The sequence below is a fragment of the Lasiodiplodia theobromae genome, assembly GCF_012971845.1.
Source record: "Lasiodiplodia theobromae strain AM2As chromosome Unknown scaffold_1, whole genome shotgun sequence".
NCBI lineage: Eukaryota > Fungi > Ascomycota > Dothideomycetes > Botryosphaeriales > Botryosphaeriaceae > Lasiodiplodia > Lasiodiplodia theobromae.
In genome coordinates, this window is record NW_023336399.1 from 313,881 (window position 1) to 335,375 (window position 21,495).

General features: G+C 54.6%; 6 protein-coding genes across 6 annotated transcripts; 3 read left to right on the forward strand and 3 right to left on the reverse strand.

Annotated features, from left to right (window-relative positions):
• Nucleotides 1-4,168: 4,168 nt before the first annotated feature.
• Nucleotides 4,169-5,004, forward strand: LTHEOB_100 (uncharacterized protein; the record flags this gene model as incomplete). The annotated part of the gene is made up of 3 exons (XM_035506596.1): nt 4,169-4,246; nt 4,417-4,708; nt 4,829-5,004. The coding sequence occupies 3 exons, from the start codon at nt 4,169-4,171 to the stop codon at nt 5,002-5,004; spliced, it is 546 nt and encodes a 181-aa protein (XP_035372102.1).
• Nucleotides 5,005-6,478: 1,474 nt separating this feature from the next.
• On the forward strand, nt 6,479-10,325 carry LTHEOB_101 (uncharacterized protein; the record flags this gene model as incomplete). Its single annotated transcript, XM_035506707.1, has 9 exons — nt 6,479-6,493; nt 6,584-6,810; nt 6,886-7,184; nt 7,262-8,180; nt 8,223-8,356; nt 8,407-9,782; nt 9,852-10,067; nt 10,131-10,160; nt 10,209-10,325. The coding sequence occupies 9 exons, from the start codon at nt 6,479-6,481 to the stop codon at nt 10,323-10,325; spliced, it is 3,333 nt and encodes a 1,110-aa protein (XP_035372103.1).
• A 417-nt stretch (nt 10,326-10,742) lies between these two features.
• On the forward strand, nt 10,743-12,434 carry LTHEOB_102 (Benzoate 4-monooxygenase cytochrome; the record flags this gene model as incomplete). The annotated part of the gene is made up of 5 exons (XM_035506818.1): nt 10,743-11,014; nt 11,066-11,384; nt 11,446-11,568; nt 11,631-12,180; nt 12,394-12,434. 5 exons carry the CDS (start codon nt 10,743-10,745, stop codon nt 12,432-12,434), a joined length of 1,305 nt encoding a protein of 434 aa, XP_035372104.1.
• A 159-nt stretch (nt 12,435-12,593) lies between these two features.
• On the reverse strand, nt 12,594-14,031 carry LTHEOB_103 (Salicylate hydroxylase; the record flags this gene model as incomplete). The annotated part of the gene is made up of 2 exons (XM_035506929.1): nt 12,594-13,927; nt 13,989-14,031. The coding sequence occupies 2 exons, from the start codon at nt 14,029-14,031 to the stop codon at nt 12,594-12,596; spliced, it is 1,377 nt and encodes a 458-aa protein (XP_035372105.1).
• Nucleotides 14,032-15,631: 1,600 nt separating this feature from the next.
• On the reverse strand, nt 15,632-17,423 carry LTHEOB_104 (uncharacterized protein; the record flags this gene model as incomplete). Its single annotated transcript, XM_035507040.1, has 3 exons — nt 15,632-15,680; nt 15,775-16,648; nt 17,018-17,423. 3 exons carry the CDS (start codon nt 17,421-17,423, stop codon nt 15,632-15,634), a joined length of 1,329 nt encoding a protein of 442 aa, XP_035372106.1.
• A 2,476-nt stretch (nt 17,424-19,899) lies between these two features.
• Nucleotides 19,900-21,234, reverse strand: LTHEOB_105 (uncharacterized protein; the record flags this gene model as incomplete). The annotated part of the gene is made up of 1 exon (XM_035507151.1): nt 19,900-21,234. The coding sequence occupies one exon, from the start codon at nt 21,232-21,234 to the stop codon at nt 19,900-19,902; it is 1,335 nt and encodes a 444-aa protein (XP_035372107.1).
• Between the last annotated feature and the right edge of the window lie 261 nt (nt 21,235-21,495).

The following is a 21,495-nucleotide window of genomic DNA, read 5'->3' on the forward strand; positions in this document are numbered from 1 at the left end:
CCCAAACTAGCTAGGAATAGTCATCGGTGGAGGCTTGCGGAATCGACGAGGCTGAAAGGTCAGGCGAGGCTGAAGGTGGAGGAGGACGGGTTGGTTGTTCGGAGGGCCGAAGGTCGAGTGTTGAGGGCTGAGTATGCCAATGTATAGCCAGGCAGCAGCGGCAGCTGGACTGTAGGCCAGCCGGCGCTTGAATCTGTGGCATAGATGTGTAGACGCGGGGTTGGCGGGATGCAGCTTTATCGCTTAGCCTTAACCGCGGTTGCTGCCTAATGTGCGTTGTCAGGCCAATGTGGGTGTGTAACGTGGTGATCTCGAGCCGAGTGGCACGGCTTTTTCGGTCAAAAAATACTGTGCAGAAAGGGTCTCCACACAGCTCATTACGATGATTTTCGAATTTTTTACTACGGCGCGCAGGGAGGCTAGTGGGCGCTTACAGCAGCGATCGCGATATAATTGGGGCCTTGCCTTTCAATACTCGGCAGCTGCTTAGCGAAATCAGATCTGCCCGATTCCAATAAGCGACTGGGAACTATTTGTTGAGAAAGATTGACGAGACGTATACCGCACATATCTCAGCCTCAGTTTCTTCTAAAGAAGCCGTTGGAGATGCAGAGTCTAGTCCTCTTAGAAAAGGCATTGCCCTAGAAAGTTACCGTAGTACACCCCCACTCTCGTATATACCCCCATACCCACAGAGGGCGTCCCCCAAGAATTTTTAGTTGGCCCCACCCCCTTCCCTTTAGATTCTCTGTCAAATGTCACTGGTAACTCATCGTCATTACCCCCACACTCGTCTATACCACATCTCCTCAACCCCCCATTTAGTGAGCAAAAATTGGTTATGTATGTACCCCTATAACAACTTCTACGATAGCCGCAACGGCTTAGAGTCATCCTGCCACCCAGATTTTCCCCCACCGATTGTCCCCGCAAAAGTTTTAGGCTGTGCATTCGAAAAGAAAAAATTACTAGTCAGCACCGCATCACAAGGCTGAAACATGCAATACCCTTAGGCGGCAGGAAGCCTGCAACGAATGAGATCGCAATGTGCATTTTAAGGCTCTTTTTGCAATAAAAGGCCAAAGCAAGGTAGGTTTCTGGGTAACCAACAAGCAGCAGTCCACCAACTGTATCAGACGCTTATAATTCTCTTCGCCAGATCTGACCATCTTGATACTTTCGTCGGAGAGCGGTCAAATAGGCCTAGACATAGTGTCACAAGCACGACAAGAACAACTTGCCATGCTGAAATGACAAAATTCCTTCCTCGTCTAACCCTCTCCATCCTTAACGCAAATCATCAAAATCCTCTCTGTGTCACAAGACGCTGGACTCTCTAAGAAGTGCATTGTTCCATAAATCCCCTCCACTTTGCTGATCATGGTGTATACCTTCTCATCAATGATGGGGTGAAGTCTGGACGTCCTGGACTCGGTCGAAGGATACTGCAAAATAAGACCCTCGAAACCTAATGGCATCTTGCCAGCTTTCGCTGGGGTGATGAATCTAAGGTACCAGGACAACGGCTACTTCGGAGCGCCAACCTGGGGAAATGACAATTCACTAAGCGTAGGCTTTAGCGGATGGATTCAACGGAATCCCGTCAATTGGACACTCCCACCCAGGTTTTTAGAAGGCGAACATGTGTTTCCAAGCTGACCACAGAGTTCAGAAATTGACGGTGCCAAATTCAACAAGGCGTACGGAAGCATGACTGGATTAGAAGTAGGGAGTCCGCTTGTAACGGTTCACCTCATACTAGCTCACCAACACTCGGTACGACTCACAGACCAGCTATTAACCCCAATAAGACCCTGTTAAGAGCTACTTCACTAGTACAAGCCACGTTACATAGTTTAGATTCACATATATAAGAGAATCGATCCTTCAGATGAATCTCCTCTTCAGCTATTCGTTCTGAATACCTATTGTGCTCATTATTGTCCCTTGACCCTCGTGAGCATCACACCGCTAGCATTGTGGGCAATTCTAACTTCTCTTAAGAGGGAGGAAAACTCCAAGGAAGGGGAAATCCACTTAAAATGGGTGTATAGACGCTCTACGGTCCGTCGTCAAAAAGGTATTACAAAGGAGAGCGCAGTATTACAAACAGACGACGTTCAAGACGAAGCGGTGGACGAAAAAGCAGTGATGGCCCAAGTCCGGCTTTACTTCGTGTATTCGAGCACGAGGACAAGCGAAGAGTGCATTCCAGTGTCAGAAGTGCCCTATTGTTCACACAGTTCGCCTTTCTCGGCCTTGAGGAGCTTCGATACCATTTTCCTGACGGTCGGTGAATGTTCCGAATTCAGTCATCTGATGAAAGACGTATCGGTGGCATATGGCTTTCAACATTCGCAGCCGATATAGTAAGCCAACGGACTGGCGAATTCGAGGATGCGCAGTTTGAGTTCTTGGCTCTTGGCCTCGTTGAGCATACTTACAACGGTGAATCGCATTAGGATTGGCCCCCTGTTTAGTCCATCTTCACGAGAGGTAGCGGCTGTACATATCGGCACAGCTTTGCGAATGTGTTTACAGTCGGCAGCAATGAACGTAATGTTGATCAATCGGTGCAAGGACACTAGAGTCGCTCGACGCTTAGGTATGGGCCAAGTCTTTATGAGAGAGTGGCTTCACCAAGAGCCAAAACTATTGTGGGTAAATTATTAAATCAAACTCTTTTTTCGTAGAAAACCCTAAACCCAACTATCCCTGACCAAACCTACCTCTTAGACCGTGCAGGTTAACCTCTCTTTTACAAAACATTATGATAGATATCTATGGGCTTAGCTATCACTATAGTAGTAAGAAAGTACTTAGATTTTAATTTCGTTAAAGTGCTGCTGCGGTTGAAAGATGGTATTTTGGTGAAGAAGTTGGGTTTAGCCGACAATAGTTGGGTTTTGCCGGCGATGGTTGGGTTTGGGGTTTTCTACGAAAAAAGAGTTGGGTTTGGTGGTTTACCGAACTATTAATTGCAGTCCTTGTGTGGTTTTCTAGGTTTTAGTTTGCTGGTTTCGCTATCTATATCTTGTCACACGTCTTACCGCGGGTAGAGATTCGCTGTATAGTTTCTTAATCAGAGCAAGTTCATCTTCCTCCTCGACATCATCATCCACGCTAGCATCAAGAGCATCCTCTTTAGCCTCCCTGTATGCTTATCCGAGCTTATCGATTGGTCGCGAAATACGATACCATTAATTGGTTTGATACTGACGAGTGATAACGCTTGGCAAATTACTAGATCAGGAAAGTGCTGAATCTAAGGCAGGTTGGAGGGGAGATAGCGGCGGAGGACGCCGGCCTTGAAAACACTTCGGTTCCATATTCCGAGCAAACTTTACGATTAGATTTGGGCACACTACGGACTTTGGAAACTTTTTCGGAACCTCCTCCTTTCCGCTTGACCGTGCACTCGTTTAGTCCGATTCCCGTCATCGATGCGAAAGCTCATCCGCGTCACCAACGATGACGCTGTCCGGACCACTCACTTTTCCTCCAAGACCTTGAATCGCTCCCTCAGAACACCGTTATTTGCGCCATATCGTGCGTAGATAACCGACGGTGACCGGTGCGCACGGAGATTTTATTAGTGTTCATCGTGTTGCAAATACCATGCATGTAAGCAGCATCGCTTTTGGATCTTAACACATCGTTTAATTTGTCGATCATGCACGTCTGAGACATTAAGTATTGGCCAGTAAGTAGATCCGAGTTGCCGCATTAAGGCGGCCATAAGCAAGTAACGCCGCTAAATCCGCCGTCCAAAGTAGGCGGCCCACTACAGCTCGCAACTGTCCCCAAAACGGGATTGCTACCTCCTACTCCGAGGATATATACGGCATATGCTGTGTCTGTAGAACCCACAAATGTGCCCTATTTCTCGTAATGCCCGCAGTTCTTAGCAATCGGCGCATCGGATGAAATCTCACACCGCCAGGATATCATTCATGATGACACATCCGTTAAAGCGGCATCGCTTTTTCCAGGCCGCCTTATTCCCATGGTGCGGGGGGAATGACCGCACATGTGGGGAACCGCGCGGAGACTTTTGAGTCACAGCAACCTATATCAGTGGCTCTATTCCGCGAGTTGTGTGTAGCACATTGAATCCCCCAAGCCTCCTACCCCACCACCACCGCATCAACACCAAAAAAACAACACCATGGCCTACTCGTTGTACGACACCACCGTCCCGCTCCTGATCCGGGGCCTGAAGAACACGCATGCTTTGCTTCAGAAGGTACGTGGCCGATATCCTGTTGCCTGATCACATCCTTGCCAACACTTCCCTCTCTATATCTCTGTTCTTTTTGCTTTTTTTTTTTTTTTTAAAAGAAGCGGTTCATCGTCAGCGCCAAGCCCCCATCAACCACCCTCCCTTCTCTAACCCCACCAACCCCCATTTATTAGGCCGAGACATGGTGCAAAGAAAACAACAAACCCGAGTCCGAAATCCTGCACGCGCGGCTGTCCCCGGACATGAACGACTTCGTCTTCCAAGTCCGCGTCGCCAGCATCACAGCGCGCAACACGGCGCTGACGGCCGACTGGGCGTGGATACCGTCGGCGACGGCGCTGGCCGACGAGAGCAGCCTGGCGGGCCTGCGGGCGTGCCTGCAGAAGGACATCGCGTGGCTGGAGGGCCTCACCAAGGCGGACGTGGACGGCCAGGAGAAAAGGGCGTTTCGGTTTTGGACGTCAGGTACGTGTGAAAGTCCCGCGTGGGTGGGGGGGAGGAGGGAAGGGGAGGGGGAGGGGGAGACAGAGGGGAGGGTGGATGAGGAGACAGCAGAAGGGCTGGCTGACGGAGTGACGGGAGTAGGCCAAGAGGGCGTGGGCTTCGAGTTCAAGTTCACGGACGGCGTCAAGTATATCCAGCAGATCGGCATCCCGAACTTCTATTTCCACAACTCGATGGCGTACGGGCTGTGCAGGATGAAAGGGGTGCCGCTGGGCAAGTTCGACTTCCTGGCTGGCGGTGCGGAGCTGGATTACTGAGTCAGTGAGGAGGAGGAGTCGTTGCAATCCTTGCTTTCTCGGTCAGCGCCGAAGTGTCGGGGTGTGCGTGTCTATTCAGCCGCAATCCGAAGTCTCGGGTTTTGCTGGGCGCGGCGCGGCACAGGGGTGATGGAAAAATTCTGGAAAAAGGGTAGCTTGAGGCCAATTATCCTCTCATCAATGATAGACGGCTTCGCGGCCCTTGCAACATGTCCCGATCTCGTCAATTGTTCGCTGCCATGTTTCTTGGCCTTGCTGCCTCAGCCTTGGTAAATTGGGTGTGCACTCGGCTGCATGCTGTCGTCGGCGGATCCGGACAGAGATGCAGTGGTTTGGGGATCGGCAGCCGAGGTAGAGCCTGCGGATCCATTGTTGCTAGCGCTGCACGGGGCAACAGTTGCTCAGAGGCTTTCGAGTTCAGCTGAAGTGAGACAGCAGCAATTGGCGCTCCGCAGGGTCGGAATTGAAGGCGGATCAGCCGCCGGCAGAAGGGAGAGCCTGGTCGTGTCGAACCGATTGAATGGGACCACGAGTTGTGTGCGTGAGAAATTTCTCACTCGAGGCTGAAGTCAGCAGGCCGAAGCCCTACCCCACCAGGTGTCGTTCCACGTCTCGAACAGCCTCGAACACATCACACGTGGAGTCTTCAACGCGCCGCGTCCTTGCACGTCCACTAAAGAAGCCCCTAAAATGACGTACGCAAGCGCCCTTTTTTCGCAACGTTGCAACGGCGCGCAGAAAATCTCTGGCAGCTCCGGCAGAAGGGGCCCGTACGTACAACGCGTGGACATGCTCTTTCCGCGTTCGCTAAAACCATCAAGCGGGTCCTTGCAGATCTCTTGGACGGGCGGAGCGAGGCGGAGGATCCTTTCCACGTGGTTAGCATTTGCTGGTCGCAGAAGGGATCTGCCATGATTCAATATATCGCTAAAGAGGCGCCAAGGAGAGCGGAAAAAAGCAAAGAGGAATACCGCTCCTTGCCGCGGAGACGCATGGAGGGGTGAAGATTTCTTCCTCCCTGGCAATGAGCCACCCGGAGACTCCTCCGACAAGCTGAGGCGTTTCAAGAACAGCTGCAGACAGGGAGACAGCAAACGGTGGTGTGGCGCAGTTTGCTCTGGATCGCCACTTCGGCGGGCAGCGGCCGATGCCCAAGGCGGGATGGGTCCAACGCCACGGGGCGGTTCGTGGAATGGGAACTGAATCGTCAAGGTGCAGCCAAAATTGCGGATAGGGCGCGGCAGCTCCGAATCATCAGCGCTCGCCGATCGGGCGCTCAGCCCACGCATTTCGTGATTGGAAGGCGCAATTCTGGGGCGCAAAATCTCGGCAAGGCGGGAATGGCTTATCGTCTCTCCTGTCCCCCTCCGCTCCGCAGCATCCACACATCCCGTTAAACAGCCTCATCAGCTCTATTTTGCTCCCGCCTTCCCAGCGGCAAACAGCCTGTGGACCCAATGCGTGCGACGCTCCCATGGATGGCGCAGGTGTACTATTATTTGCTCGGAGTGATCCGGTGGTAAGGATCCGGTGTGGCATTGATGAAACGAAACGAACAAGGCTGACAACTCCAAACCAGAACCAGGAAGATGACCCCCGAATCGGCAGCTCGCTCGACAACTCGTCGTCGGCCACCATCACGGGCATCAGCTCTGGCTCCAACTCGGCCTCCATCTCGGCGCTGTTCACGACGTTGATTCCCGTCTCCATTTACGTCGGCGTGTGCCTGGCCATTTTCCTGGTCCTGCGCCGCAAGTGCCCGCGAGTTTATGCGCCGCGCACCTTTCTCTCGAGCCTGCACCCTTAGTGCGTCAATATCCCCATTCGCCGGTCCCTCCCCGGTCTGTGTTTCAATGCTACAAAAACTAACAATTCCCCAAGCGAGCGCACGCCCTCCCTGCCCGGCACGTGGTTCACCTGGTTCAAGGCCTTTTGGCAGCTTCCCGATGCCTACGTGCTCAACCACTCGTCGGTCGACGGGTTCCTGTTCCTGCGGTTCCTCAGAGTGGTCCGCAACATCTGCCTTTGCGGGTGCTGCCTGACGTGGCCGATCCTGCTGCCGTTGCACATCTGCGGGGGCGGGGCCGGCGAGCAGCTGGACCGCCTGACGTTTGGCAACGTTAACGACGACCACAAGGGCTGGTTCTTCGCCCACGGCGTCGTGGCCTGGCTGTTCTTCGGTGAGTCAATTCTCTCCTCTTTGTCCCCCCCTTCCCCCTTGTACTACTCCTGACAACCTTCCGCTAACCTTCATCAGGCTTCGTCCTGTACACCGTCTGCCGCGAATGCATCTACGCCATCAACCTGCGGCAGGCATACCTCCTCAGCCCCTTCTACGCCGACCGCCTGTCGTCGCGCACCGTGCTCTTCACCTGCGTGCCCGAGCCGCTGCTGGACGAGGCCAAGCTGCGCAAGGTCTTCGGCGACGCCGTCAAGACCGTGTGGATCCCCAAGACGTCGTGGGAGCTGGAGCGGCTGGTGCGTGAGCGAGACCAGACGGCGTCACGCCTGCAAGATGCAGAACTCGAGCTCGTGCGGAAGACGAACCTGGCCTACCGCCGCATCGTCGCGAAGAACGGCGGCCACCCCGACATCGCGGTCCCAAGGCCGGACAGCAGCAACATCGACCTCGAGAACGGCTCGGTAGAGCGCGAGCGCGTGCACACGGCGACGACGACCAGCGCCAGCACCGAGAGCGGGGATGAGAAGAAAGACGACGACCACCATACCGCCAGCGGCGGCGTGGAGCCAGTGAAGTTCGGCCCAGACGGACCGCCCTTCGACGTCCCCGGCTCCATCGCAGCGCAGTGGATCCCGCAGGAAGACCGGCCGTGGCACCGGCCACTGGCGAATTACGGGCGGCGCGTCGACACGATCCGGTGGACGCGTAAGCGGCTGAAGAAGCTGGGCAAGGAGATCGCGAAGGTGCGGAAGCGGGTGAACCGGGGCGACGTGGGCAGTCCGATGCCCGCGGCCTTCGTCGAGTTCACGTCGCAGAACGAGGCGCAGATCGCGTACCAGTCGCTCGCGCACCACCGGCCGTCGCACATGTCGCAGCGGTACATCGGTGTGCGGCCCTACGAGATTATCTGGTTCTCGCTAAGAATGCGGTGGTGGGAGAGGATTATAAGGCGGACGGGAATCATGACGGCGACGGCGCTGATGACGGTGTTCTGGTCGATTCCTTGTGCGTTTGTGGGGATGACGAGTAATATCAGTTTTCTGGCTGAGAGCATTCCGTTCCTGAGCTGGATCGAATTGCTTCCCGAGACGCTTCTCGGCTTTTTGACGGGACTGCTGCCTGCATTTGCTCTGTCTATGCTGATGGCTATTGTCCCGGGCATTCTGAGAGGTAAGGCGGACGATCTTGGATTATCACAGCGATGCTAACGTATGCTGCAGTGCTTGCAAGAGTGGCAGGTGTACCATCCCTCACCCACGTCGAAATGTTCACTCAGCGCGCCTATTTCGGATTCCAAGTCCTCCAAGTCTTCCTCGTCACGACCTTCACGTCCTCGGCCTCGGCGTCCATAACATCCATCATCAACGACCCAATGTCAGCTCGCAGCCTGCTGGCCACCTGTCTCCCGAAGGCGTCCAACTTCTATCTCTCCTACATGATCATCCAATGTCTCGGCAAGGGGGCAAGCGACATCGTCCACCTCTCGGCCATCTTCAAATACTACATCGCCCAGCGCTTCGGCCGCAACCCCAAGATCATGTACAGGCGCTGGCACCGGATGCGGCCGGTGCACTGGGGCGGCATCATGCCCGTCTTCATCAACCTGGGCGTCATCGCCATCAGCTACTCGGTCATCGCGCCGCTGATCCTGGGCTTCACGGCGCTGGGCTGCTCCATCATGCACGCCGTCTTCAAGTACAACCTGCTTTATGTGTATTCGTCCGAGATCGACACGCGCGGCCTGTCGTACATCCTGGCCCTCAAGCAGCTGCTGACGGGCCTGTATCTCGCTGAGGTGTGTTTGCTGGGCTTGTTTGCCCTGCGCCTCACCTTTGGCCCCGTCGTCATGATGTTCATCAGCATCACCACCACGGCCGTCATCCACATCTCGCTCAACGAGGCCGTCGGCCCGCTGCTCGACAACCTGCCGCGCACGCTGTCGTCGAATGGAAAGACTGGGGATGCGGCTGCCAACGACGACGGGAAGGCAGAGGACTCGCAGTCCCTGCTCCACCCGGGCTTTGGCGACCTGCCGTTCGACTATCCGCCGTTCGAGCCGCCGAGCGCGAACCCGCCGTTCGACGACGAACCGATACAGGAAGAAGAGCCGGAGACGATCCACGTCTCGAACGGCACGCGGTCCCGCTCGTCCCCCTTGCCGAAGAAAACACCAACTTCGAAAGACGAAGAAGCCGACTCCTACTCCTCCGACTCGGACTCCGACTCCGACTCCCTCCCCGCCCGCCGCCGCCGCCGCAAGAAGAACAACCCCAACAACGCCCGCGCCCTCGAAGGCGCCGAAGGCCTCGCCGCCACAACCCTCGACCTCCTCAAGCTCATCGCCCGCGTGCACTTCTCATCGAACCCCCCGGAGGACCCAGGCAACCCCCCCTCATCCTCCCCCCTCGACCCAGACCAACAACCACCCCCGGAAAAGCCGAAGCCTTCAACCGCCGAAAAAACCGCCCGCGACGCCCTCGCCACCGCCCAAGCCGCGTCCTCCCTCCTCGCCACCCTCATCTCGCCGCCGCCGCCGCCGCTGCCGCCTGCCCTCGGCGGACCGCAGTTGAGCGTCGTCGAGCAGGTTAAGCATAAGGTGCTCGGGTTTCTGCATCCGGAGGTGTATGATGACTACGGCAGGCTGAAGACGCTGTTGATGTCGCAGACGGGCGAGATGCCTGACGTCTCGGGGCGCGGGCCTTCTGCCTGGCCGCCGTCCCCGGCCGCGACCGCAGAGCCCGACGGCAGCGGCAACGACGGTAGTAACGACGCAGCCGCCGCCACCACCGACGACCCAGACGCAGCGAAGGAGGACGAAGCGGACGCAGAGTATAAACGCCTCCAACGCTTCTTCGCCGACGCGTACGCCTCGCCCGCCATGGTCAGCGGCGCGCCGCGCGTGTGGGTGCCGGACGATGCAGCGGGAGTGGGGTGCGGGCGGCAGGAAGTGGCGCATACAGGGAAAGTGTCCGGGGTAGTGGGGTTGAGCGGGGCGAGGGTGACGGCGCGGGGTGGGTTGGAGGTGGGGTTGGAGAGGACGTGGGAGAGTCTTGTGGCTGAGGGCGCTGGAGAGGGAGGTGGTGGGAAGACGTGGTTTAGGGATGGGGAGTTGGATTGGGGGAGGTGGCGGTGGTGGTGATTGCTCTATACCTATCTGTAGATATGTAAATACATTCGAGGTTTTTTTTTGTGCTAAGGTGTGGTGTCCAGGCGTTGTGGTTACTGGTGAAATCGGCTAATGGGACTCCGGTAGATCCGATGCGGCTTGGGGGTGATTGCTAGGAGTATGGGTGGCGCATGATACTATGTTGATTAAGCTTATTTTGAGTTTCGGCTGTTAGAACATGTGCCGACCCGGAATTTGCGGATCAGACGAAGCAGATCCCTACCGGTTAATACGTCAGTGCGAGGTTTCATTCTGTGCAGAGCAATGCGGGGTTGGCGGAGGCCTCGGAATTGGTCTCAGGCTCAATATCCACGACATCTCTGCAGCGAGTCTTCTTCACAGACACGCAAGATATCGTGCTATCATACTCTTCAATAGAATATTGCAACCATGCTTGAAATTATCCTTTTCGGTGTCATATGCGCCTACGTCATCTATCAGCGCTTCCTGCACCCACTGTCAAGGTACCCCGGACCTCTGTTGGCTTCCCTGAGCAACGTCTGGAAGGCATACCATGTCTATCAAGGAGATCTCGAGTATGCAATCTTGAAGCTTCATCAAGAGCATGGAAAGATCGTGCGCATTGGGCCCAACCACCTAGACATCAGCGATGCCGCCGCCGTCAAAGACATCTACCTGACGGGAAAGTCATTCGTGAAGAGGTACGCCTCCACATCTACACATCGCCGTTCCAGAAGCTGACCTCCGCAAAGCTCCTTCTACGATGCCTTCACAGCCCTCCGCCCCAACATCTTCGGCACGCGAGACGAGAACATCCACGCCGCCCGGAAGAAAGCCCTCACCCCGGGCTTCTCCCTGCAATCCGTAACGCAGATGGAGCCGTACATCGACAGCTGCCTTGCAAAGCTCCTCGCACGCCTCGACGCCGCCGCCGCCACCGGCGAGCCCATCGACCTCAAAGCCTGGATCTCCTTCTTCGTCATCGACGTCCTCGGCGAACTCGCCTTCTCGCGCTCCTTCGACATGCTGGAACGGGGGCAGACGGAGGCACTGCCCCCGCTTAAGGAACATGTCAGACCCGACCAACCCGCTCCCCTGCCTCGATAGATGCTGACGATACGTCTCTCCACAGGTCTTCCTCGCCATGCTCACCGGCCAATTCCCCGCCATCGTCCCGCTGGTTAACAAATACCTGCCGTACATCCCCATCCCCGCGCTGCAAGCCACGATCAAAGGCCGCATGAAGCTCCGCCAGGTAGGGGCCCATTCTCCCTCCTCCCTCCCCCCTCCACCCATCACTAACGACATGCATCATAGCTCGCAATCGACCGCATAACCCACCGCCTCGCCCACCCAGACCCGTCCCGGCGCGACCTCCTCGCCAAACTCATCGCCTCGTACGAAAGCGGTGACGACGCCGCGGGCATCGACGTCGTCGACATCCAAACCGAAGCCTTCGGCTTCATCATCGCCGGCTCACACACCACCGCCGCCACCATCACGCTGCTGTTCTGGCACCTGCTGCACAATCCGCAGACGCTGGCCAAGCTCGAGGACGAGGTAGCATCGCTCGATAGGGGCGGCGGGGATGGAAGTGTGCCGTACGCCGCGACGACGGCCGCAAAGGCGAAGTACCTTGCTGCTGCTGTGACCGAGACGCTGCGCATCAACCCGGTCTTCACGATGCCGCTGATGCGCGTCGTTCCGGGTGGTGCGGGGACGGTTGTAGCGGGGGCGCGGGTGCCGGGTGGGACGGATGTGAGTGTGACGAATCATGCGTTGCATCATGATCCGGCGGTGTTTGGTGGGGAGTTGGAAAGGTTTGTGCCGGAGAGGTGGTTGGGCGGCAGTGGTGGTGACGGTGTTGGTGGGACGGCGGTCGCAGAGAGGATGAAGTTGCTGATGCCGTTTGGAGCGGGGCATAGGGCGTGTATAGGGAGGAATTTGGCGAGCGTGGAGATTAATAAGGTGGCGGTGTCAGTGTTGGCGAGGTATCGGGTGGAGTTGGTGAGTGGGGAGGAGGGGGGGAAGGGTGGCGGGATGCCGCCGATGACGAGTTTTGGGATTGCGGATTTGGTAGGGGGTTTGGTGGTGAGGTTGAGGAGGAGGGAGGTGGATTGATCTCTTAAAGTGATTTCTGTCTGCAGATATCAGTTCATATGAGTTAGCGGGGACTGTCAGGTAGTGCACAGAACATATGCAAGTCTGTAAAGAAGCCAAGTCTATTCACCGCGGTATATATCAAAAACGTACACCATATGCACAATCCCTTCTCCCCACTCACGCCGCCGCCACCACCCCATTCTGCGCCACCACCCCCCTCAACAACCCCTCATACTCCTCAGCCGCAACCTCCATACAATCATGCCCATAAATCTTCTTCTGCACATCCGCATCCGCCCACTTATCCGGCACCGCCCCGCCCTTCTTCTCCTTCAGCGCCGCAAACTGCTTGTCACGCTCCTCCTTCGCCGCGCCCTCTCCAAGATGCAACGCGCGCCCCGACGCCGCCGCCAGCTCTACCAGCGTCTCCGCGCGCTCCTTCCTGAGCTTCTGATACACCTGCAGCGTCCGATTAATCGTGTCCGGATCCTGCGCCGGTATCCTCGCCAGCACCTCGCTCAGCACAGCCGCGTCCTCGATCGCCTGCGCCGCGCCCTGCGCCAGATGCGGCAGCGTCGGGTGGCAGGCGTCGCCGACCAGCGCGACGCTGCCGTGCACCCACGTCGGGATGGGGGCGTGGACGCGCAGCTTCCACTCGCAGACCTCGCCCTCGGGCACGAGGTCGAGCATGCGGACGATCATGGGGCAGAAGTCGCCGAAGACGCGGAGCATCTCGGCTTTCGAGCCCTTGGTGGTGTAGGTGATGGAAGGGGCGTCGGCGAAGTTCTTGTCGGGCTGGACGGTGGAGAGGTTGTAGATGTTTTTGGAAGACACCGGGTACGCGATGATGTGGCGCTTCTCGCCGATCCAGCGCGTGACGGCGGATTTGTCGATCAGCGCGAGGAGCTCCGGGTCGTGCTTCATCTCGTCGCGCGTGAGCATGATGCGGTAGGCCGCTTGGCCGGTGTCGACGATGGACGCGTCGATGCGGAGTTCGCGCAGCATTTGGTCGCGGATCACGCTCTTGACGCCGTCAGCGGCGAGGACGAGGTCGGCCGTGATCTCGAATGTCTCGCCTTCACCCTCTCCCTCCTTGCTGCGTTTCTGCGCCGCCAGCCGCGGCTTCGGGCCCCACGACAGCACCTCCTTGACGACGGTCCCGAAGTGGAACGTGATGGCCTTCTCGCGCTTGCAGCCTTCATACAGCGACCCCGCGAGGGAGGCGCGGTGGCCGACCATGTGCGGGTAGCCGTACGTGTCGCGGATGTAGTTGAGGTCGACGTGCGCCAGCTCGCCGTCCGTCGACCCTTGCCGGATGCTGGTCTCCTTCAGGTCGACGGCCTCGGCCTCGATGTCCTTCCACACGCCCAGCCGGTCGAGGATGCGCGCCATGTTGGGCGCGAGCTGGATCCCGGCGCCGACGAAGCCGAGGTTGGTCGCGATTTCGTAGACGGAGATGTGCTTGAAGCCTTTGCGGGCGAGGGCGAGGGCGCAGGTTAGGCCGCCCATGCCTGGGGGGTGGAGGATGTGTTAGTTGTGGCATGTGGGAGTGTGGTGTTGGGGATGGCGCACCTGAGCCGACGATGGCGACGCGCAATTCTTTGTTGGCGTCCATGGTGTTGTTGCAGCGGGGAGGAGGAGGTCAATGGCGGTCATCGTCGAAGGGGCGGGCGACGCGGACTGATATAGATGTGGAATGCATTCTTCGTCTGCGATGGCGGAGCTGGGCCTTCACACACACGGCAAGCTGGGTCGGGATGGCCTTCAATGGCAGCGTCGTCGGCGTGGGGTAGAGTGCAAGGGGCGCCACCGCCCCGCCCCCGCCGGGTAGTGTGCGTCACTCGCAGCAGTTCGTAACGGGAGCAGCCGGTCTCGGCCGTGCTTCCATCTCTCGCAGGGCTCGTCGAATCGCGCTGCGAGCTGCATAGATTGCCGTGGACCTATCCGCTGCCTCTAGATGTAGGCCGCGTGGTTAGAGTTATGCGCTATTCGCCAGCCGGACGCAGGGAGATGCCCCGCAGCTGGTTGGTTGAGCGCGTGTCGGAGAGAGTGCGCGGCAGTGGTCGGGGATACTTTAACACGCCGGCCGCGCGAACTGACTCGGAGATACTCCGCTGCTTTCTTTACCCCCGAGCTTCATCAATCTCCGCCCCGAACCTGCTGCTATACTACGGGGAAGAACGCTCTGCCCTGAGACATTCTGCTTACCGCATGAGGCTGCAATTTTGGGTGGCGACGTGGAAGAGTCAATAGCCAAAGTTCACGGCCTTTGGTTAACCGACCGTGGATCGGAGCACTCGGTCCCTTTACCTACAATATCCCCACATGGCTTGTTTGATCATCGCGCCAAGTATAAAAAACAGTCCACCTTCTACATCTGAAAAGTAGGGCCTCGCCGTATAGATAACATGCTCTCGTCGACCTTCTAGGTTGAGCCCTGCTTATCTATTCTTTGCCCGCCTAATCGCCGGGCGTGTTGCCTCAAGTCCCGCTTGCGAGCGTCTACCATCGCAGCCTACAGTATCTGTATCCCATACGGATAGCGCATCTATTGCGAGAAAGGCAGAGTGATGGTTGTACCTTTTCGAATCCAAGCACGTTTTATTTTTCTCCCGGGACCCACTGTCTCCGCTGTGCCGAACATCGGAGTATCACTCATTTGCTAGAAAACCGAGCCCAAGAAAGGTCTCCCCACCCTATCCTTAGATGGTATGATAGGAGTGGTGCAAACTGCCAAGAAATCACGGCTTAGCAGTACAGGGGACGCAGCAGCACATCAATTTACTACCGTACCGCTTGGGAGGTCAATTGGACAAGAAAAGATTTAAATACTGAGAAAGATACAGACGCCGAATGAACTTACAAAGAACGAGACACCCAAACTCCATTCTGGCCCTGCAGACAAAATTCATACCCATATTCCCAGAACCAACCCGCATTTTCTTCGCCATCTCGGACAACTCGATAAGGCCGCGCGCCCATTTCTAGTAGTATGGTGGCAATCTCTACATGACCTTGTCTCAATGCTGCGTGGAGCGGGGCACCAAGAGGCCCGCAGCGGCCGTTCACATTCGCACCATATTCGATGAGAGTCGATACAGCGTTTGAGTTGCCTAGAAATGCAGCCAGGTAAAGCGGAGTCGACTTTCCCCAAGGATCCAATGTCTCGATACTCTGCTTAACTTTCTCTGTCGGCCGGTTGGCAAAAGTTCTTTTCAAGAGTTCTGCTGCATCCTTGAAGGGGCAAAATCGCCATGCCACAGTCTGGTCCGCAGGTCCTACAATGAAAGGATCTGCGCCATGTTCAAGCAGACGATCTACACATTCAGGATCTGACACAAGGTGAAGGGGCGTGTACCCGTGATACGTTTGGACGTTTGCTTTGATGCCTTCCTCCAAAAGGTATGACAGAATGGCGAAATGGTTTTGTCCTGCCGCCCAATGGAGGGTCGTATAACCACATTTGTCCCTGGTCGTGATCTGGGCGCCTTTCTGAGAAAGCAGCTCTGCACATTCCAAATTTCCAAGCTTGACAGCAACCATGAGAGGACTGCACCCCTCTTCGTCTAGGGCTTCAATGTTGGCGTTCTTTTCCACCAGCAGCTCGACCGCTTCTTTCCAGCCTTCCCGGCATGCAAAGTGCAATGGAGTCCGGTACTTGTACGATAGGCGGATGTTTGGATTGATGTCCTTCTGTAAAACCTCCATGAGTGTGGACTCGCTCGAGTCTTCGCACGCGGCCTTCAGTCGCACGCTATAGAGCTCGGCAATCGTATTTCCGGTAGAGGTTTCGTTGCCAGTAGACAGTTTGCATCGAAGAAGCTCCGCGATATCATGGGAACCGGCCTTCCGAGCACTAATCTCTGCTCCAACCGTGACCTGAGCATCATTTTCCAGAAGTAGCTCAACGATTTTAATGTTGCCATTACCTGCTGCAATCTCCAACGGTGTCTGTTTTCCGAGATTCTGAAACACACAGCTGTTATCCGTAGCGATGAGTAGCTTGCAAATCTCCAGGTATCCATCCTGGCAGGCGAGGTGCAGAGCTGTGCAGCCGTCGTGATTTGCCTTTGAAATGGGGTTTCCGAGCTCAATGAGCTTTTTGCACATTCTGGGATGTCCAAAGAAAGCAGCAAGTATCAAAGGGCTGGACCCGTTCTGGGTCTCAGCGCTGGCGTCGCTGACCATCCCCTCGTCCAAAAGCCACTGCAAACCTTGCTCGTCCCCATGTGCTGCGGCAATATGTAAGGGAGTACATCCCTCAAAAGCACCGTAAACGGTCGTTTCTCCCCGGAAATAATCCAATCGGACTGCTTTGGCCTGGTAGTCGAATCCAGTCCAATTTTTCAATTTGGTGCGAAGTCCATTCCCATTTAAGATGAAAGCACAATGGTGTAATTGCCAGCACCCTTCTCCCTTCACGAAGGGGTCCGCTCCTTTCCCTAGGAGGAATTCCACAGTATCGAGCTGTCCCGAAGATGCTGCGATCAAAAGTGGTGGGTCCCTTGATGCGCCCGTTTCATCTCCCGGCCCGAGAGGGTCATCAATGTTTGCCCCAGCATCTAGCAAAGCTGAAAGCATCGCGATCGACCCAAGCTCACATGACCAGTACATGAGATCTTGTCCGTCGTTGTCGCAAATTTTCATAGTCTTCCCAGAAAAGTGGATAAGACTTGAGGCGATAGCATCATCCGTTATGATAGCCGGTGCGTACATCAGCGGAATGCGACCCCTCGAGCATTTCTTCTCGCATTCCGCTATTTGTTGAAGAAGATAGTCTTTGATGAGATCCTGGATGCCTACTTTGTTTCTTTCGCAGATGTAGTGAAGGATTGATTTTTCATCACGGTAGACTTCCTCCAATTGAGGCAAGCTCATACGGGGGATCAACAAACGCATGAACTCAACGTTCTCCTGGTCATCCCATGCCGCATATGTAAGTGCAGAATGGCCTAAGTAGTCCTTCGCGGTAACATCAATCGGCCTTTCGAGAACAAAGTCCGTCATTTCCTTGAATGGAAAGTTGGTTCTGCATTTTGCGATGTAATGAAGAGCTGTGCACTTGTCATTATCAGCCTCATCGAGGAAGCGACTGCCTTGTCTGACACCTCTCAAGCTCCTGGATATTCTGAGGATATGGTATGAAAAGGCTCGCTTTTTGGTTGGTGGGACTATGATATCCTTGAGGAACTGTATAAGCTCCATGAACGGCGTACGTCCGCTTTTGTTCTTCATATGCAGTGGCTCAGATTCACCACCACTTTCAGTTGACAGCAACTGGATGAATTCTGAAAAGCTTTCAAACCATTCTTCTTCAGGTACATTGTTCTTCAAGTATAAAGCCATCCTCTGCACAAGGACATGCATTGGAGTGTTTCCTTCCGAGTCTCTTATGGTAAGAGCATGGCGTCGGGTGTCATTGAAGATCTGATTGTCTCGAATATCCTGCCAAAGAAGGCATCCGGCGGATGGCTCTAATTGAGGTATAAGATGCACAAGAGTCTGTCCGGACTGAGTTTGACCGCTGAGCATGTCGCTCCACTGCAGGGATCGAAATATCTGTCTGAAGGATTCGAAATTATTAATGCTGAAAAGCGAATTGCAATGTGGCTCTAGCAAGGCATGGATTGGAGCCGCACCAAAATCATCAGTGCAAGTGAAATCGAGACTTCTTTCCTTTAGATACGAGACCATTTGCTCGTTGCATGTTCGTGCTGCAAGATGCGCGACTGTCTGACCATTGCTTGCAGTTTTCTGAAGATTGACTGTCAAAGGGCCAGTAAGAAAGAGTTCCAGGGTCTCAATGGAGCCGGCCTTAATCGCGCACATCCATGGGGTGAGCCCATCATTGTCTTGTATTTCAGAGATAGCTGTCTTGTCGTCGCTCATCTCTAACAGTTTCCTCACGACATCGGCATGGCATCCCTTCGATGCCTCATGAAGTGCTGTACGTCCATCTGAACGTCTCCGAAAAGCTGGGTCCGCGTTTGCTTCCACGAGGTACTGAACTACGTCCGAATGACCATGGGCAGCAGCCTCAACCAGGCATTGAGATAGAAAATTTGGCAATCCGTCCCCGGTAAGAGTGGCTTTCAGACAAGGAACAAAGTTCTTGACATTTTCGAAGCGGCCGTAAGCGCAAGCTTCTCTAATGGTTTCCTTGTAGTTCTTAATGAAGTGGAACGGTAGAGGTCCGGTTCGATGTGCGCCATCTTGGGCGGATCGCGAGGAGCGTAGAAAATCAAGATCTCCAAACTTCATTCTTAAAGAAACCTCAACATCCACAGTCAAGTCTTTCAGATCAGCTCTCAAAAGAAACTCGGGTGCTGCTTTGGACTTCCACTTGGCCACGGCAGATCTTGTGAGAATGAACCCGTGTTCTAGCAAGATACTCGCCATCTCCTCGTCTCCCCAACCCAAAGCATCAGCAAGAGGATCATCTTGGCTCTGGTCTTTACTAATTGGCTCGCTAAGAAGCCGACGGACGGTCTTATATCGATCTTCGTCGGAGGGTATCCAGTGTTGATCAAAATACCGCTTATCGACGGCGCATCGTAAAGGGGATCCAAGGACTTCGCTGGTTACATCTGCCTTTGCACCATTGCAAAGAAGCATATCCACCAGGTGAGTGAGACCGAAAATGCAAGCAAGATGTAGTGGAGTGACGTCATACATCTGCGAGGAAAGATTTATCATGTTTGTTGTGAAACGGAGGATATCCACTAGCGACAGATGGGCCCAAAACAGGAACTGGCCAGTTTTCATGGGATTGAACAAATCCTGCTCCAAAGTCGATATAGCATCATCTCTGCTGCAGGATTTTGCATGATGTATCCATTTAAATGCTGCATAAGGGTAGAATGGATACCGTGAGTAAGGGTCGATTATCCAGTCACAGTCGTTGCGTTCGTCATCGGCTGGCCTGAGATCAGCCCGGGACACCCACCCTTGCTTATTGAAGTCATCAAGAAGAAGGTAGGCCAAACATGTCTGTGCAAGGAGGCTGTGGTCTGAGTCGCTAATTCGAAATCTTGCAATCTGTCCTTGCTCTGGGCTGATCTGCATTAGGTATTCTTTCACGGAAAAATGGCTGAAGACCAATGTTCCATCCACCTCTCGCACTAGACTACTGCATAATGCGAGGATGGTGCGCATATCCAGCGAGTCATCGAACGAGCGCTCTTCCACTTCCACAGATATGGCGTGGGCAATCTGGGAAACGGAAAGGGGTTCCGTAGCCAAGGCTATCCATCGAAGAGTTCTTTCCACGAACGCTATAGTCGCATGCTCAGATGACTTGATAGCTCTGAGAAGGATTCGTTCGTAGGTTCCATGAAGGTCGCGTGGGAGGTCTTCCAGAGCTTTTCTCCGCTGCTTGTTTGAAGCGAGGTTCTCAAGGCAATCAATTTGGCACCGCACCCATTGAAACCTGAAGAGAGGTGTAAGTAGAAGATTAATCAACTACGACTGCCCTGATTGTAACTTACATGCCCTCAGATTTGTCAACCAAGACAGTAAGGATCTGGTCGCTCAATGCTGGATCCTTTTCGCACATTCTGCGAAATCTCGACTCGAGCTGTGCAGCAACATAAAGTCTCACGTCGGCTTTGGAAGCTGCGATAGGGAGACTAGTGAATGAATTGAGACGTTCTTCAATATCTGGCTCCTTTCTGCTTGCGAATATGGTTTTGATTGATCCAATACCATCTCGGTTTAGCTGCGCAAGGCTTTCCACGACTGCAGCTCGATTTTCTTGGCATTCGTCAATTCCATCGATGACAATGATTGTGCTGTTAAAGTTGGTGGACATCTTCTCTATGAGATCGATGAATTCACAATCCTCTGGGTTGAAGTCCAAATGACCAAGATCTGTTTGGTCGTTAAAGAATTCTTCCAAAGTTTCGAGTGCTCTGGGATTTTGAAGAGCTAATTGTTTCGCGATGGATCCGAAGATGTTGCGACAGGTTTGTGTAGCCGTATTGAAGTACTCGCAGAAGAAAAATGCCAAGGCAACGTGCTCAGTACGCTGAGCCCTGATATGGTTGATCATGGTGGCGCTCAAGACAGACTTTCCTGCGCCCGGAATCCCATAGAGCCAAATCTTCGATTTTGGAGTGCTCATGAATCTCTCAAAGTCCGGACTCTCTAACAGCCAGACGCCAGTACCATCCTGGTGCAGAGAGAAGTGCTTCTTGAAGCAACCTTCCGGTCGCGTTTGAGAGACAGCGCTCAACATCTCACGCCTCTCTCTGCTGAGTTGTCTCTCACTGTCCTGTATCTGCTGTTGTCGAATTTGGCTCTGCTGCTTTCTAATCTCATTCATCTGTCCAAGGGCTTCATCTTGCTTTCGTAACACCTCGATGATCGAAGAGAAAGACTTCTTTGAAAGAGCGAGTGATAAGACGGATTTGTGTTTCTCAAGCTCAGCAAGAATGCTTTCCACCTTGTCTTTCTTGAAAACCCATTGAGCTTTCTGCTTTGCATCCCGCCAGCGCCCATGTTTCTCTGGTAGTGCAGAGGATGTGGAGGGTACGCCTTCGGAATCCGTGTCGAATTCGTCAAGGATGCTCTTGATCTTGTCGAGGGTGCGATTGCAAGCAAATATTGAGGCGGGAGCAGGCTCTTCATGTTGGTTATCTAACATCAGCCTGAGGCTTCCGAGATATCCGTAGAAGATAGCCACGCTGTAGCGAAGCTCTTGCAGCTGAGAGCTAGCCTCACGACATGTTTGAATGATGGAGACGGTCTGTTTGATGACTGACTCGGCGAGCATAGCAAGGCCCGCAACACTCGCCGAGATGGACAGTGGATCGGACATGACGGCGAGCGCTGATCATGCCTGAGACTTCGAATCCTTTGGAGAGAAATTTGTTGAAGTAGCAGATGGACGCAATGCTGAACCTGGGGAGATTCGAGGAACGTTTTTTTTTTTTTTTTTTTCAAAAAAAAAGAATGCTGAGGTGCTTGTCGAGGTCTACTTGGCTGGCTCGTGTAGCATGCAACTCTCATATACCGCAAGATCTGATTAACGTCGGCCTTGGTTGCGCGCCAAATACAATGATAGACATTTAATGTATCT